Below are 17,847 nucleotides of genomic sequence, written 5' to 3'. Positions count from 1 at the left end.
AATTACTCACTAAGAGCTCTCAACCTTGCTACTCTAAAGAGCTCAACTAGATGAATATAAATAATAAAGCAAGCTCTCAATTCTAATTACACTAAAGAGCTTGTGTCAACTAGTTTGCAAGAATGTAAATAAGTGAGTAGAGTGATTATACCGACGTGTAGGGGATGAACCAATCACAAGATGAATATATAGCCAATCACCGGGAGAATGCCAAAGACAAGAGACAATCGATTTTCTCCCGAGGTTCACGTGCTTGCCAACACGCTACGTCCCCGTTGTGTCGACCAACACTTGGTGGTTCGGCGGCTAAGAGGTGTTTCACAAACCTCGTCCACACGATTGGACACCGCAAGAACCGACCCACAAGTGAGGTAACTCAATGACACGAGCAATTTACTAGAGTTACCTTTCGGCGCTCCGCCGGGGAAGGTACAACTCCCCTCACAATCACCGAAGGCGGCCACGAACAATCACCAACTCATGCCAATCCTTCACTGCTGCTCCAACCGTCTAGGTGGTGGCAACCACCAAGAGAAACAAGTGAAATCCGCAACGCAACACGAATACCAAGTGCCTCTAGATGCAATCACTCAAGCAATGCACTTGGATTCTCTCCCAATCTCACAATGATGATGGATCAATGATGGAGATGAGTGGGAGGGCTTTGGCTAAGCTCACAAGGATGCTATATCAATGAAAATGTGCAAGAGTTATCCCTTGAGCCGGCCATGGGGCTATAAATAGAGCCCTCATCAAATAGAGCCGTTGTACCCCTTTACTGGGCAAAACATGCTCTGACTGGACGCTCTGGTCATACAGACCAGACGCTGGCCCCCAGCGTCCGGTCACCCGATGGACGCCACGCGTCACCTGCTTCAAACGTTGTTTGTCAGATTTCAACGGCTACGAAGCTGACCGGACGCTCCGATCAAAACTGACCGGACGCTGAAGCTCTAGCGTCCGGTCGTTTCCAGTAAGCTCCCCGAGGCATATTTTTTCGACCGGACGCGTCCGGTCCACCTTGACCGGACGCAGACCAGCGTCCGGTGCTCAACCCCAGCGACTGTGCAGACCCGTCAGTTTGACCGGACGCAGAAACCAGCGTCCGGTGCATCTCAGGTCCAGCGTCCGGTGCAACACCGAAACTGGCGACCTCTCTACCAGCTCGACCGGACGCAGCCTTTCAGCGTCCGGTCGCTGAGTGACCCAGCGTCCGGTCAGTAGACCGACGCCAGCATCATTTCAACCAACTCCATTTCAACTCTAACTTCTTCACCCTTACTCAAATGTGCCAACCACCAAGAATTTTGCATCCGGCGCAATAGAAAATAGACATTTCATTTTCCTAAACCCATCTCAACCCTGCAAACACCTTGTGCACATGTGTTAGCTTATTTTCACAAATATTTTCAAGGGTGTTAGCACTCCACTAGATCCTAAATGCATATGCAATGAGTTAGAGCGTCTAGTGGCACTTTGATAACCGCATTCCGATACGAGTTTCACTCCTCTTAATAGTACGGCTATCTATCCTAAATGTGATCACACTCACTAAGTGTCTTGATCACTAAAATAAAATGGCTCCTACATTTTATACCTTTGCCTTGAGCCTTTTATTTTTCTCTTTCTTCTTTTCCAAGTTCAAGCATTTGATCATCACCATGCTATCACCATTGTCATGATCTTCGTCATTGCTTTATCACTTGGAGTAGTGCTACCTATCTCATAATCACTTTGATAAACTAGGTTAGCACTTAGGGTTTCATCAATTAACCAAAACCAAACTAGAGCTTTCAGCCTCCTACGCGGGCGACTCGTTCCCAGACGGGTTCCCTACCGCCGCCCATGCAGCGGTATGGCTTCACCGCAGCAGCCTCCGGTCTGGCTTCTCCGTTGCCAGGCAACTCTCACGGTGCGCTCGCCGATGCGAATTGGCGTGCGGCGATGGCTGAAGAATACAAGGCGCTCATGGACAATGGCACTTGGCGTCTCGTTCCTCGACCGCCTCGAGCCAACGTCATCACCGGCAAGTGGGTCTTCAAGCACAAGTATCATGCTGATGGCTCTCTGGCTCGTCATAAAGCCAGATGGGTCGTTCGTGGGTTCTTGCAGCAGTACGGCATCGACTACGATGAGACGTTCAGTCCGGTTGTCAAACCGGCCACCATCCGGGTCGTCCTCAGCATCGCCGCCTCTCGTTCCTGGCCGATCCATCAGCTGGACGTGAAGAACGCCTTTCTTCACGGCCATCTGAACGAGACCGTCTACTGCCAGCAGCCGCCCGGTTTCGTCGACCCGGCGGCTCCCGACCACGTCTGTCTCCTGCAAAAGTCCTTATATGGACTCAAGCAGGCGCCTAGGGCGTGGCACCAGTGGTTCTCCGGCTTCATTCAGCGGTCCGGCTTCACTGCTTCGACCTTCGACACGTCCCTCTTTGTTTACAAAGCGGGTGCCGACATCGCCTACTTGCTGCTCTACGTCGACGACATCATTCTGACAGCCTCGTCGACTACGTTTCTTCATCGCATCACCGAGCTCCTTCATTCTGAGTTCTCCATGACAGATCTCGGGGACCTTCATCACTTCCTCGGGATCTCTGTCATGCGTTCTGCTGCTGGCCTCTTCTTGTCTCAGCGCCAGTACGCTGTGGACCTGCTCCAGCGCGCCGGCATGGCTGAGTGTCACTCTACGGCGACTCCTGTTGACACTCAGGCCAAGCTCTCAGCTATGGACGGCGCTCCGGTGGTGGATGTCACTCAGTACCGTAGCCTCACCGGTGCTCTACAGTACCTCACGCTGACTCGTCCGGACCTTGCCTATGTCGTTCAGCAGGTTTGCCTCTTCATGCATGACCCGCGAGAGCCTCATCTTGCGATGCTCAAGCGTGTCCTGCGGTATGTTAAAGGCACCTTGTCTACCAGACTTCACATCGGTACTGGCAGCATCACAAGCTTGACTGCCTACTCCGATGCTGATTGGGCTGGCTGTCCCGACTCTCGGCACTCCACTTCAGGGTACTGCGTCTTCCTCGGCGACAATTTAGTCTCTTGGTCCTCTAAACGACAGACTACGGTCTCTCGTTCGAGTGCGGAGGCTGAGTATCGTGCTGTTGCACACGCTGTGGCTGAGACTTGTTGGCTTCGTCAGTTACTTCAGGAGCTCCATGCACCCATCTCTTCGGCGATGATCGTCTACTGCGACAATGTTAGTGCTGTTTACATGACCGCCAATCCAGTTCATCATCGTCGCACGAAGAATATTGAGATAGATATTCACTTTGTCCGTGAGAAGGTTGCTTTGGGACAGGTTCGGGTGCTCCATGTTCCTTCATCTCATCAGTTCGCGGACATTATGACCAAAGGGTTACCTGTACAGTTGTTCACTGACTTTAGGTCCAGTCTTTGTGTTCGTGACACTCCCGCTTAGGCTGAGGGAGGGTGTTAGAATATAATAAGCCCATATTGGGCGTATGGCCCATTGGCCTGTGTACATTGTAACCCTAGCCTATTAGGCTATATAATGAAGGCCACCCCCTGATTAGGGTGTGCGGTGTTATTCTACATGAATGAACTGGGAGCTACTGCTTGGTGCTTGCTGAGAGAAGTACTCGGTATTTATTACTCCTTCAAAGATGCAACCATGGGTTGCGTCCCTGAAAAAGCACTTCCCATGACTAAGTTTTCAGTGAATAATATTTATATTTATAGCTCTAATAAAAATATATTTTATAATTAATCTAATAATATTTATTTGGTATTGTAAATATTTATAATATTTTATCTATAATTGGTTAAATTTGATAGACTAAAATATAACACTGTGCTAGAATTGCATTCTTTTCTGGAAGGAGAGAGTACTGAGCAAAACCGCAAACTACAATCTAAATGGAACGAGGGTATTTTTACTATGATAAAAAGGAGGATTTGACGCCACAAGAGCTGCAGGATGGGATGTAAACTGGAAATCTGTAACAGGTTTAAATGCAGTGATTCATTGATAAAGCTCACTGGTTATCCCAGTTCCCCATTGGATTGCTCACAAACATAGCATAAAGGTATCCAAGTGCTCACAACAATAATTTATTCAAATTCACATAAACAGACCTGATTTTTTTAAAAGAGAAAAGGTTCACTGTGAAATTGTGTTCCCTTTTTATTTATAGTTATTGTGCAATGAGTTAGGCTAGGCGGGGCGGGGCGGGGCGAGGCGGAGAGACGTTACCGCTGATGAATAGCTTGGGTGTGGTGAGCAGTAGCATGTTAGCAACTGTAACAGAACCGACCAATTGTACGAAATTAAGTAAGAAAATCACCCGTCAGAGCAGGACGATTTAGCAAACTTAAGCCCGTATAACCCGGTAGTCCGTGAAATCACGAAGGATTTCAAACCAACTCACATACCAGCCAAGATCGTAATAAGTTTAGCGATCACCATCACATATTACATAAAAGTTTGCATCTCAGATACATCAGAGTTTAAACATAGTTATTACAAACGAGTTCAAATAAAAGTAACGGAAGCCATTTGTTCAAAATCACACACACTCACACGGAGTTCAAATACAGTGCCAGCTAATGATCATCTCCAACAAAAGCATTAGACGAGACATAAGGAATGACCATACCCATGGTCCTAAGCATCACCCATCGCAAGATAAAGGCAGTTGATACAGTAGCCGTAATACATCTGCCATCTGCAACAAGTGGGAATAAAACCCTGAGTACGAGAAGGTACTCAGCTAGACTTACCCGACATAACCGAAAATAAAATGACACCAAGGATTATGAAGAGCTTTATAGTAGGGTAGCTGACTCATTTGCAAAAAGAGGCATTTTTAGCATTTCAAGAATCTTTCCAAAAGCATTATTGTCAAGTTAATTATTATTAACCTGTCGACTATATTTGCACCTATACTAGAGCAAGCATGTGATTAAACAAATAATGATAACCAATGATCATTAACAACTTCCATAATGTCATATTCATTATAACTGTCCAAGTGTTCCATCAACATTACTACGATGAAGTCATTCAAGTCAAGTGCTCACTATCCAGGAGCGATGGCGATTCGAATCGATTCCTAACCAGCTGGTGATTTATTCCTTACACAAACCTCACTCACCCGCTAAAGTGAGGTATCGGTCACCGAGTCAACTATCCAAGAAATCTCGAGTTTGCCAGGAACCACATGTACCCGGGGGCCGACCGACTGTCCTTTGGTCTTATCATCGCGCCCCCGTGTCCTACCACACCTGCTTCGGCACAGTGCGCTGCGGGCAATCTACTCGGCCCGAATAATCTCCCAGCTTCGCGGTCGAAAGGTACTTTATTCGGCCAGCTAAATGTAAGGCATGCGTTCAACATGGCCTGAGGCCCAACAACGGTCGGTCCTTAATCGACACAGACGGAAAGCACTACAGTCCAAAACTCTGTAAGTCTCCGTCCGGTCTCAACTTCAAATTAACACTTAGTTATACCATGACTACATAGTTCTTCAAGCAGATCCAGGTAACCACATATAGCTCGTAGGTGACAGAAAATCACCCGACTTCTACCGGTCTAAGCCAGTTAAGCATTGACTCGACTGCGGATACCAGGGTAACAAGGATATAGTATAACAAAGGTAACAAGGTATAATGCAGCAACGGTTGCAAACAACTCCTGAACGTAATGCATTAATTAAAATAAAGCATTAATAAATAATTGCAAACCAGGGAGAAAAATGCTCCGGGACTTGCCTCTCTCGAAGGAGCTCGGACGGTGATCGGGGCACTCCAGAAGTTCTTCAACCTCCTCCTCGTCTGCTTCGGTCACTTCCTGCGGCTGCACCTCGAGCTGCTCCTCGGGCTCCTCGGGTATGACGACTGGGCTCTCGATTTGCGATCCTATATGATGCAGGTGTGTAAGTGCTTATGCAAAAGGTGCATCAGATGAAATGAACACAATGGATATGCTTGAATGCAAAGTAGTCAACATCATCTAAGAACATGTACTACAAGCACATGTCATCTACTGCATTCTCTTCTACTACTAATATGCTAAGTCAACACATCTCATTAAATGCTTCAAAGATACACCAAAGCTTCACTAATTTCTTAATCATACATAAAGCAACATTTGATTAAACCCTAATTAATAATAGGTTTGAATAGCAACATCTATTTTTATAGCTTAGAAAAATCTTAGAAAATTACCATAGCACAGTACTATCCTAAGTAGTCTACCATCAGATTTTTATGGCATTTGACTAAGTGGAGTAGCCTACACAAAAATGACAAGCTATGGCATAATTATGAACATGAAAATACTTTGTATTATGAAAAGTGTCAAACAACAGATGTAATATTTTTCCTATGTTCTATACAGTAAATAATCACTGCACAAAAATTATCACATGCATGTTTTATACAAATTTTGCTCTCTAGCAAAAATAACAAAAATAAGCCATTAAAGGCACTTGAAGTACACCTCACAATTTTTCTACAGGACATGCATGAAATATATTTTTCATAGGAAGTACATTATACAAGAAGAGTAACAAACTTGGAATCATATTTTTCTGATCTTTCTATGATTTATTATGACTTTCTCAAGAAAACAACAATTTCAATGATTAAATAAAACTCCACAAAAAAGTATCTCAAGAATGACATGCAATATTTTTATCATGTAGATCTGGTGACAAGAAGCACAACAAAATTTGTTTCACCATTTTTGGAGCCATATAACTGGAGATATACATTTTACAAGCTTTGTAAATCAATTTCTGAAATCATTTTCTTTAACCCTGAAATTCCACCGACCCAAAACCGCTAGGTGCACCCGATGCAATGCACCCAGAGGGGCTGCCAGGCGGGACCTGCGGGTCAACCGGCCCCGCTGGCCAGTCACCCGGAGATAGGGGACGGTCTTTGACCGGCCGGATCTCACCGACGATGAGGTCGCCGGCGGCGTGGTCGGCACCGTCGGACTCCACAAAACGATGCGCACACGCTGGTATGACTTTCAAGGCCAGAGGACCACCGGAGCGAGGTGGCCTGCGGCCATGGCGCGCGGCGGCGTGGGCTCGTTTCGGCGCACAGTGGCTGGAGCGATGACATCGACTCGTAACCGAGCTTCGCCATTGCGAGGCGGGCACGGTGCGCGCGAGAGGAGGAAGAGAGGGAGGCGGAGCAAGGCTAGCCACGGCGGCGTGCGCTGCGGGCGAGCGGCAGCGCGGAGGAAAACGCGCGATTGGGCCTCACCTCTGGTCGATTCGCGTGGCGAGCTGGTCGGCAGCGTGGTGCGTGAGGTGACGGTGCTTGTGGCGCGAGGAGGCGGCGAGTGGTGCGATGGCTGTGGCGAAATGCTGCGGTGAATGGTGTGGCGGCGCTGAGCTGCGCTGCTGCCGTTGCCTGCTGCTGCGGCGAGGGGGAGAGAGTGAGCGGAAGAGAAAATGGGATGGAGGAGGGGAGGCAGACGCTGCTCGGCAGATGTAGGCGCGCGCGTGGAGGGCGAGGCAGACCGGCTGCGACGCGCGGCGAGCTTCGCCGACGCATGGCGGCCACGCGGCGCGCGTGCTCTGTCGTAGGTCGGGCGCGGCGCGGGCGAGCCAGCGAGCGGGCCAGCGCGGAGGCAGGCCGGGCGAGCGGGCTGGGCCGAAGCGAAGGCGCGGGCACAGGCGCGGGAGGATTGCTGGGCCGGCTTCGGCTGGTGGGCCATAAGTGAGGCTGCGGCCCGTTAAAAGAGAGAAACAATTTTTCAAATTATGTTTTCGATGAATTTTCAAATATCAGTTTTCAAGTATCATTTTGAGCAAGAAAATGACTTCTTTTGACAATGTCCCAAAAATAAAAGTTGCTTAGAATTTAATCCTCTACAACTTTGCTTTAGGGACCTACTAAAAATTTTGCGTAGATTTTGAATTGGGAAGCAAAAGCTAAATAGAGAGGATTTTTGACCATTTTCAATAATAATTTCAAAAGCCTATTTTGTCAAAAGTTTGAATACAAACTTTGCTCCAAAAATTGTGCTAAATAATTCTAGATGATTTACAATTATAGCCAAACATGTTTTATTAACCTAGCAAGCATAATTAGGGCAAAAATAACTCTAAACAAGTGTATGCAACATTCATGTTTCACGAGCATGTTTCATATGTTTCGAAGCATGGTTTCAGTTATTATTTACATGATTAGGCATGGATACTTATGATGCTTGATGATGCACAATATGCATGATTTGCAGTGCCTAAATGCTTGCATAACACCAGGGTGTTACAACAACCCTTGGTGCTGTCGGCGATTATGGAGGACGGAGCAGACGGGTCGAAGTCGACGGAGGAGCAAACATCAACCACAACTCATACGAGCCACTTGGGTCACGTGGATCAACTTCACCCAGGCTATCAATAGGCTGGGGGGTGTTACAAGTCGCTACTTCGTCAAGGTTGTCGCCCTTCTTCACGACAAGCGGCTACGCCATGGCCGCGGCTGCTATCGGGGCAACGCTCGTGCGGGAGGGCGGTGGCCTCGCTGGATTTAGAGTAGAAGAGGCGCCGTGGACGGAGATGGCGTCGCGGAGATGGGAGCGCGAACGGAGATGGCGCCACAGAGACGGGAGTGCGAACATATTAGAAGAGTAGCCCCGTGAGGAGGACGGGCACAGGCATGGCGCGGCCAACATGTCTGCTCGAGCTCCGGCGGGCGAGGACGAGCAGTGAGGAGGGGCCGGAGCGGGGGTATGCTCGGCCGAGCTCCGGCAGGCAGAGACGAGCTGTGAGGAGGGCCCGAGGCAGCGGCCGAGCGCCGGCGACCAAGCTCGTCAGGCGAGTGGAGGAGCAGGAGATCTCCCGCGTGGAGGAGGAGCAGGGGATCTCCGCGTGGAAGAGGAGCAGGGGACCTCTGACAGCCAGCCTCGTCGGGAGCGTGGAGGAGCATAGGCGAGTGCCGACCGATGAGGGACACCAATGAGCTTAGCCAAGCCTGGTTCCGAAGAACGGCTGTCCATTGCGTTTTCCGGAGCCAGGCTAGAGGGTCGTTGGTGGCTTTCTCAAGCCTAGCTTCGGACTCCAAACGACCAATCAAACCATTTGAAGGTGGCTTCCTAGAGCCCGTCAGGGGTTAGTCACACGATCATCGCAACCCTTTAATTCGCCAACTTTAGCAAAAAAAAATTATTTTCCCCTCTTATAGAATACTATTAAATCAGTTGAAATGTATCAGGCGTTTACCTTTTTCTTGCTACGGTGATCGGTGAAGGTCTCCAGCCGTCCCCAACCTCCGTCCTCATCGTCCTCGTTCTACTCAACAGGAGCAGCTCACCTTTCTGTTCTCCATTCTGTCGCTGCCGCCAACCTCCTCTTTTTATCAATCAATGCAGAAAGTAACCAGGTGATCGTTCTACTACGCTCCCGTTTGGTTTCTACAGGATCTCCTAAAATTTCCATTATATCGAATATTTAGATACATGTATGAAGAATGAAATATAGACTAATTACGAAACTAATTACACAACTTACAACTAATTTGCGAGACGAATCTTTTAAGCCTAATTAATCAATGATTTGACAACGTGATGCTACAGTAAATATGTGCTAATAACAGATTAATTAGGTTTAAAAATTTCGTCTCGGAAATTAGTCTCCATCTATATAATTAGTTTTATAGCTAATCTATATTTAATATTTTTTTAATATCTAAATATTTGATGTCACATAAATTTTAGCAACAAACACCCCCACGGCGGCCGCGAATATCACTTGCGTTAAGGATCTACTGCCATTCTTCGATCGTACGGGTCACTTACGTTCTCGAGAAACAAAATGCGAGTACATCGAGTCACTAACAGTACGGGCCCCCTTCAGCCCCTGCGCCTGGACGGGGAGACGTGGTGATGCTGACCGAGGAGAAGGCCAGCTTGTGTCTGCCTGGTTCGAAGTGAGCCATTCCACTGATCGACGGCCTGTTTGGATCCCAGGCTAAAAATTAGCCCATCTTGTGACAATGGATTAAACATGAGCTAATTATGGGCTAATAGGGGCTAATGGACTCTAATCACAAATTAGCCCTCATTAGCTCTTGTTAGCCCAAAATACCCACATTTAGGTTCTAATTGGTATCCAAAAACATGAGCTAATTATTAGCTCTAGGATCCAAACACCCTCTTTGTAATTTCGTAGCGAAGGGTTAGACCTCAGAATCAGACTAGTATTTATGCAATTATTCCAGTCTTAGTCCCTTCTGCTTCTGTTTTTAAGCAGGGAAAACAGTTCCACAACTGAGTCGGACACTATGTGCGGCGTTGAAGGGCCTGCTGCAGAACAGATCAAAGATGAAGCAGGTGGTGACCATGTGATGCATGATGTTAAAGTGGGAGTGACAGAAACAAAGTATCAGCTAGACAGTGATCTTAGACATGTTAAAGGATTGCTGTCCACTGGACTTCTTGAAGGTTTCAGGGTGACCTACAGGAAGGATGAGGTGTGTGTTGTTCCTGCTGGCATTAGGATTGTTGATTCAGTAAACTGATTGAAACCTAGGGTTTTATATCTCAAGAACAACATTTATGCTTCATTTTGATTATCTTTAGGTGGAGAACGTTGGACGGATAAATGGACAGGGTTATTCTGGTGGCTGCCCACAGTGTAATTACAGTAGTAATGTAAGCTTTCTGGTACTGCTTGTGTTGCATCAATGATAAGTTCTACGCCTCTTTGTAAATTGTCTGATACCTGACCTCATGATGCCTGATAAATTTTAGATTATGAATGCATGCGAGTTTGAGGCGCATTCTGGTCAGTCATCTAACAACCAGAATGATCAAATCTTCTTGGATACCGGGATTTCTCTATTCAGGGTGGTGAAAGCACTAAAACCTTGTAAGTAACATGCTTGGGGATTTCATTGAAGAAAAGTTTGGTTTCCCTCCTAATTTTGATGAGTATAACAAGTGGAAAGGTATTTTAGCTTAGCACCTAATATAAGAATTTATTGGTTTTGTGTGTTGCTCAGAATGTGCTAATTCCCCCCCCCCCCCCCCCCCCCCCCCCCCCCCCCCCGTCCCATCTTCATTCTTGTTGATCATTTAGCTTCGTTTCAAAAGAGGAAAGATTATTTAGATGCTGTGGCTTCAGATGGTTGTTCGACTCAGAGGTAGGTTGCATTGCAAAATTTCAATAGGACTTAAGTTCAGATTTATAAATACGTTTATTCCGTGCCGTGCTATTTCAAGACCTATTTATCTTCCTATATTCTATATATGCATCCATAATTTTACCTACTATTGTTTTGGGGCTTCAGCCTCTGTATATGCTCGGTAAGCCCATAAACCTTGCAAGGATGGCTTGGGCTAGTGGGACGCATTTTCTGTGAGAATTGATTCTTAACATGGAAATGACCATCCCTATCCTTGCTAATTTATTGTTCTATCTCTTAACTGTTTTAGAAAACCATTTTCACCATTTCGATGAAGTGTACTGCCAGTTTGCAGTCAATTACATTTAAATCATCATCATTCTCCTCATGCTAACTTTACCTTGAAAGAATCTGCCAGCAATACCATCTCAAACCCTAACTGGAGTGCATCCAAAAGGCGGTTTGGGGGACAGTTTAGACAAGGAGGCACTGAGACTTCAACTCCAGCCTTTAGTGGAAGCCCAGGCAAAGGGGTTTCTGCCTCTCTACTGGCACCTCAGAGAAGAAAGCCACTGAAGAAACTCGCAGTGAGAACACAGGAGATTCTCTCAGCATCGATGATGTTAAGTCTGATTCTCCAGTACCTACTGCAGTAACCCCTAACTACCCTAAACATGATTCCACAAATTTAGGGCTTTCTTTATCAAGTCCTGTAAAAAATCGCGCAAGGACCACTCCCAAACTGCAGCGTAGGCTCAAAGTCAAAAGAATCACAAACAAGGTAAAAGATTAAATCTTTTGTAACATTTAAGGGGTCTTTCTGCAAAAGCTGGTGAAAGGTGTTCTTTTACATGACATTTTGAAATGATGCATAACCTACCTTTTCCTCAGGGATACCACTTTGCATCCACTGATTTTCAAGGAGGGTGGCCTTGCAGATAATACTTTGTTGACTTACAAGTTGAAGAGTGGAGAGGTGCTCTGGATATTTATGTGAACTATATTGGCCCCTTTTTCCGCGATCACCTGAATCTGTAGCACTCTTAAGAGGACTCACGCTTCACTGTTTTTTTAGGCTCTAAAGCAAGGGTATAAACGGGGAACGGGTATCATCTGTAACTGTTGCAATCAAGAGGTACAAAACTAAGCAATCAGCGAATTTTGTTTCTTAGGGTGTAATTATTCTGCATGAGGAGCAATTGATGTTTTTGCTGTTCTCTTTTGACTCCAGTTTACTGCTACACACTTTGAAGAACATGCTGGCATGGGGAGAAGACGGCATCCGTAAGCACCACCATTTTTGGGAAGAAGTTTTGCCTATGCGAACTTTATTATTCATAGAAGAGCTAGAAGTTCATAATGGCATTCAATTAACTTGTTGTAATAATCTAGACCTAAAAAAAGAGTTCTTGGGTGTTTATGTTCATCTAAGCGGTGAAAACTTTATCTTTCAGGTATCACAACATTTATACATCAGAAGGATTATCACTTCATAAGCTAGCTCTGCAACTGCAAGATCGTTTGAATTCAAATGGATTTGACATTGCTAGTGTTTCCAACTTCAGTGACTACCCTAACCTTACTTCTTCATCAGGTAACTTAATGGGTGTTGTGTAATGCGTACGCGGAGGTTCATTGTAACAACCAATAGCTTATTTTGGTTTATGTCTATTTCATTAAATTACTCAGTGCAGATTATTCAGTTTGCTGCGTGTTGAGTGGTTATGGCTCGTGATCTCTTTCGAATTAGTAGATATGCATGCGGCCTTTGTGAATGCTCAGGCACATATTGGTTGATGTCTTTGTGTTGGTCTGTTTAAAAGGGGGTATCCTGCTGCAATAATGTACCATCAGTTCACCTTGTTGGAAGATGGTGACTCTGTAGTTCTCTTGGCCATAGGTCCTGCCTGCTAAGAGCCTAAGAGATTCCTTCCTTGTTTTTAAGAATAAATTATTTGAAAGTTACATTCTATCTAATGACAAAGTAAAAAAAAAGGGGCATTGTCTGCGGTCTTTGTGAATGCTAAGACCATACCAGATTTCGCTTTGCCCCATCCTGTTAACTAGCCTGAACCAGCCAAACATTTGGAAATATTAATAATTGCCTGTTGTCATAACGAATTGCTTTCAAATGTCTGATTACTGCAGTATTAAGCTCGGTTTGTTGGTTTTTGTTCAACTTTTGTAAGAGATAGATATTTATGTCTCTAACCATTCCAGTCGATGGTTTTGTGGCCCTGGATTGTTGGGTTAATTTGAGGAATTGGACTATTTTAGGACTGAGGTTGATACTTGATACCTTACATAGATGAAACTTTAAGCATGGAGGCACTGCTGGTGTTGTCATGTTGAACTATTTGCACTGAGCACTTGCCATTTCTAAAGGATGGAAGGGTAATAAGGTAATCCCCTCATGGAAGTTTTTCAAGGCAAGACAGTAAGTTGTGAGCAAAAAGTTCTGCAAAGGTGCATGGTACACACTACAGAACAATCATACTTTATGAGGAGAATAGTCTCTTTCTGTTAGATTCTCTCCTGTGGATTGGAAAGGTTGTATATCCTTACTCACAGGGCGTTTTTGTCTAAGGAAAATACTTCTAGGGAGAAAAGGATGATGGGTAGTGACTAGTGACTACTGAATAAGCAGTGCTCCTGCGGCATCTTACCTGGCCATAGTGTTGAAGTGAAGGGGTTGTTGAATAGTGAAACTTTTTGGGATGGCGATGTGGTCTTCAAGCGAGGGCTCTCATATTCTTGGTGGCTTTACTACTACCATCCTTCATTTGTTTTGCTTTACTACTACCATTCTTGCTGTACCCAGAGCTTGCAAAGTCATCTACTGTCTTCAGATGGATACAATATTGCTGTATATTGTTTGTTCTTGAGGGCGTTTTATCTGTATAAAGATTTAAAGTTTAGTTTTTTTGGTTGAAATGAAGTTTCTTTTTTCCTCTGCAATCATCTGTGCCTCCTATCATGGCTTCACAAACCGTTTTTTTGTTTTTTACTTAATTGGTTTGATACAGTCTTGTTACTAAATCTATTAAGTTGTATTATGAGCCCTGATTTGTTCCTTACCATCTTTGTTTTTTCGCACTTGCATGAATGCACTAGTAATCTACTGTGTATAAATGATTCTTAATTTTCTGTTCTTGTGTGTTCAAAGTGTATAGTCCACTTGGTTTATGTACCTTCTGCAGATACAGTATTTTTCCAATGTCTTTATAAGTGAGCAGAGTAATTATGCTTGGACTTCACACTGCCCTGTAACAAGAACTGACTTGGCCTCAGTAGTCAGGTAGGCCTTTTTTCTGTTTCTTTGGTCACATATAGATTTTTATTTGAAGGCTATGTTTTAGATTTAATTGTATTACCTTTAGGCAATGAGGGAGTGATCATTGAGCTTTATGTTTGCAACTAATTTAGAGCCTCTGTGTTGTGCCAATTGGTTCCTTTTATTGCAGGTTTCGGCAGACAACCTTCTACTACCAGTGGACCTATTGTTCCCCTGAAACGGATTTTACAAGAAAGAGTGGTCGAAACAGAGAGTTGCTATTTCTGTGGGTAAGATACTAATAATAAGTATTTATTGTCGATAGATTTACAGGATCAGGTGAGCTCCTTTATATGAAAATTTGCATGTTTACATAATGTCAGGTATGGCCACACAACGATTGGAAATATCGTATCAGCAGATATTTTGGAATATATGTTAATTCTTCAATCCTTATATCTGATCCCTGGGTCCCTTCAGCTACCCGTATGGGAGTCCAATATTTTGAGGACTGACATGTGATAATGTCGTTTCGTTTTGATAATTCCGAATGAAATCATTTCAGCTATTTTTACCATCGAGTCTTATTGTTTGGCGTTTCTTTGTGCAGGGTTACTTCATACTTCTCCTAAAGTCAATCGAGGCAAATTTGAGAGCCTGGAATATAAGCCTTCTTGCTGCGCCTGTTGACCCTGAAATGGTGCAAATCTGGTCAGAGAAGCTCGGGTTCACCGTTTTATCAGCTGAAGAGGTAACTGCATTCTCTGTCGCATATTCTTCTGGTTCATGAAACGGTGAAGTTATTTGATTAATTTTTTGAACCAAGACTAACTGAATATTACAAATTGTTTCCTTTGTTCTGCTATTACTAACAGTATTACTGCTCACCTGTTGTTCTGTTGACAGAAGGAGTCAGTGCTGGAGTCGCACCCCTTGGTGATGTTCAAGAACCTAGTCTTAGTGCAGAAATCACTTGCTTGAGCAAATCTAATCTAAGTTTGCCTATACTACTTCAGAAATGACAACCTGGTTTGTGATGTATGGAAGAGAATTTACCTTTGTACATACTGTAGTTTAGTCTAGGAGATGATTCAGGGCACAACCTTTCTAGAGACTAGACAGTACAGACATGAGTTTGTCTATGTACCTTTTTCTTAAGTTAGATACTCCCATGTACAGTCTAGATGTATTGTGTACTCGGTGTGTTGTTAGTTGCGCGTGTGCAGGGCGTCATTTGCCACACATGCTTCCAGGTACCAGCTTGGTGTGACTGCAGCAGGTGTTCTCACCTGTATAATCGAGTGCTCATACGTGCTTATTATGACATGTAAAGCGGTCCTACACCTGAATATCTTTAAGCTGTGCGGCCATGTTACGCACGCTCCCACCATAATGATCCATTTTTATGCCTGGTCGTTTACGATGGTACGAGTTTGCAGTTAGTAACGTTTCTACATTTATATGCATCAATGTATATCAGCCTACGGAGTAGCTCTTTAGAAGAGTAGATCATCTCGACGTTGTGTCATTACTCATCACACTCCAAGTTTATCTACACTGAACTGAATGTTCCAACGATTGTGTTCTAGTCTGGAATATCAGCCAAATCTGTGGGTTAGTGTCTAATAAATTGCAAAAAACAGGTAACAGGACCGACGAGCAACCATGTAAAGAGAGGGTAGAAATAGCAGAGTCAATTTTACACTAATCAACATCGTGCGCTAGAGCAACGACGAGACCAAACATAGGAGAACCTGTACCCCCAGCTATCTGCATTGTCCGGCCATGTCCTACCAGGCCTACACTCGGGTCGGTGTCTCTGATAGTATCCTCAATCAAACCAAAGCTACTCTCGGGTGTCCCTGATAGCATCATCATCCAAGTTTTGTGCCGTGAAAGATCACGACAGTTCAATGCGCCTAGCCGCACCATCCTACGGTCTTGTTCGTCGTGAAGCCAGCATGCGAGGAACGGGTGTCCTGCTCAGGAGCGGGCTTTGGCTGCCTTGGCTTGGCAGGGTCAACGAAGATGACCCATCCATCCAGAAACTTGGCGTTCATCTCCTGCCGCGCTTTCTCAGCCTCTTCTATGGTGGCATATCTCACGAAACCGAAACCCTTTGACCTCCCAGAAACTCTATCCGTCACCACTTTTGCTGCACAAAGTAATAAAAGCACACTACAATTAGGAGTGAGGAACAGGATGAACAGGGGCCTTAATTTTCCCTCTTACTACTACTCCAAGAAAGCTTTCTTTGTACCTTCAAGGAGCCTCCCGAAAGGAGCAAATGCACCCTGGAGCTTCTCATCTGTTGTTAACCTTGAAAGGCCTGCGCCAGGTGAATGAAAATCAGGAGCCTCAAAGCGACTTATTTTTATAGGGAAACCTATATGTGAAATGAACTCGGACCAGCTGCTTGCTGAGAAGTATTTGTTACTGAGCATAGCTGCAAACTACTGTCTCCGTTCCAAATTATAAGTCATTCTGGCTTTTTTAATATAGCTTTTGATACATGCTATGTCTATATATATAACAAAAAAAAAAACAATGTATCTAGAAAATCAAAAACAACTTACAATTGGGAGTAGAGGGAGTACAATCTAAATGAAATGGGACAAGGCTATTTTTTATACAATGATAAAAAGGAAATCCGCACAGGTGCAGTAGGATTTGACGGGATTTGACGGCAGCCCGTTCGGCTGGCTTTAAGCCAGCCGGCTGGCTGGTTCTCGTCCTCACGAAATCACTGTTCACGTCCTGCCAGAACAGTATTTTTCTCTCACAACAATCAGCCGGAACAGTATTTTTCAGTCCTGCCGAACAGGAGAGCTGCAGGATGGCATGTAAACTGGAAGTCTGTAACAGGTTTAAATGCAGTGATTCATCGATATTGGATTGCTCACAAACATAGCATAAAGGTATCTAAGTGCCCGCAGCTCTAATTTGGGCAAATTCACATAAACATAAGCAGGCTGCAGGTCTGATTTTTTTTAAAGGAAAAGTTTACTGTGAAATTGTGTTCCCTGAGGCTCTCTTTATAAGTTTTTTATATAAATAATTGTGCAATGAGTTGGGCGGGGCGGGGCGAGGCAGAGAGACGTTACCGCTGACGAAGAGCTTGGGTGTGGTGAGCGGTGGCACGTTGGCGACCTCGGTGCCGTCGCCGAATATGGAGGACAGAGGAGACGGGCCGAAGCCGGCGGAGGAGCAAAAGGTAGCGCGCAGTACGGAGGAGGAGGCTGGGGTGGAGCGGCAGAAGATGCGGCGAAGCAGGGCCGGGGCGGCGGAGGAGCCGGCCATGGCCGCCGCCGGCAGCTAGAACCCTACCCGCGCTCTTGCTCCTGGTTTCGGGCTTTCGGCTTTTGGGTCGCCGGCGAAGGTTCCGCTAGACGCTGGCTCTGGCCTCTGGCTCAGAAGAGCCTGCCTGCTTGCCTGTTTGGGCTTGTCGGCCCGCCTATT

At 45.3% G+C, this 17,847-nt stretch overlaps 2 protein-coding genes and 1 pseudogene across 4 annotated transcripts; 2 read left to right on the top strand and 1 right to left on the bottom strand.

Annotated features, from left to right (window-relative positions):
• The first annotated feature begins 9,873 nt into the window (after positions 1-9,873).
• On the top strand, positions 9,874-12,961 carry LOC136501255 (uncharacterized; annotated as a pseudogene).
• A 793-nt stretch (positions 12,962-13,754) lies between these two features.
• LOC136501264 (uncharacterized) lies at positions 13,755-15,498 on the top strand. 3 transcript variants are annotated; one of them, XM_066496765.1, is made up of 4 exons: positions 13,755-14,412; positions 14,579-14,678; positions 14,999-15,139; positions 15,295-15,498. In XM_066496765.1, the coding sequence occupies exons 1-4, from the start codon at positions 14,300-14,302 to the stop codon at positions 15,367-15,369; spliced, it is 429 nt and encodes a 142-aa protein (XP_066352862.1). In that variant the 5' UTR covers positions 13,755-14,299; the 3' UTR covers positions 15,370-15,498. The 3 variants fall into 3 exon arrangements, 1 of the variants encoding a protein (XP_066352862.1); XR_010770214.1 differs by having other exon boundaries at positions 13,755-14,678; positions 14,772-15,139; positions 15,298-15,498; XR_010770215.1 differs by having other exon boundaries at positions 13,755-14,906; positions 15,298-15,498.
• Positions 15,499-16,032: 534 nt separating this feature from the next.
• On the bottom strand, positions 16,033-17,821 carry LOC136547380 (organelle RRM domain-containing protein 2, mitochondrial-like). The gene is made up of 3 exons (XM_066539339.1): positions 17,493-17,821; positions 16,649-16,717; positions 16,033-16,543 (listed from the first exon to the last, which is right to left on the bottom strand). The coding sequence occupies exons 1-3, from the start codon at positions 17,686-17,688 to the stop codon at positions 16,308-16,310; spliced, it is 501 nt and encodes a 166-aa protein (XP_066395436.1). The 5' UTR covers positions 17,689-17,821; the 3' UTR covers positions 16,033-16,307.
• Positions 17,822-17,847: the final 26 nt, after the last annotated feature.

Source organism: Miscanthus floridulus, chromosome 1 (assembly GCF_019320115.1).
Source record: "Miscanthus floridulus cultivar M001 chromosome 1, ASM1932011v1, whole genome shotgun sequence".
NCBI classification, from domain to species: domain Eukaryota; kingdom Viridiplantae; phylum Streptophyta; class Magnoliopsida; order Poales; family Poaceae; genus Miscanthus; species Miscanthus floridulus.
The sequence above is the reverse complement of the archived record's forward strand: the minus strand, read 5'-3'. Positions and strand labels throughout refer to the sequence as shown.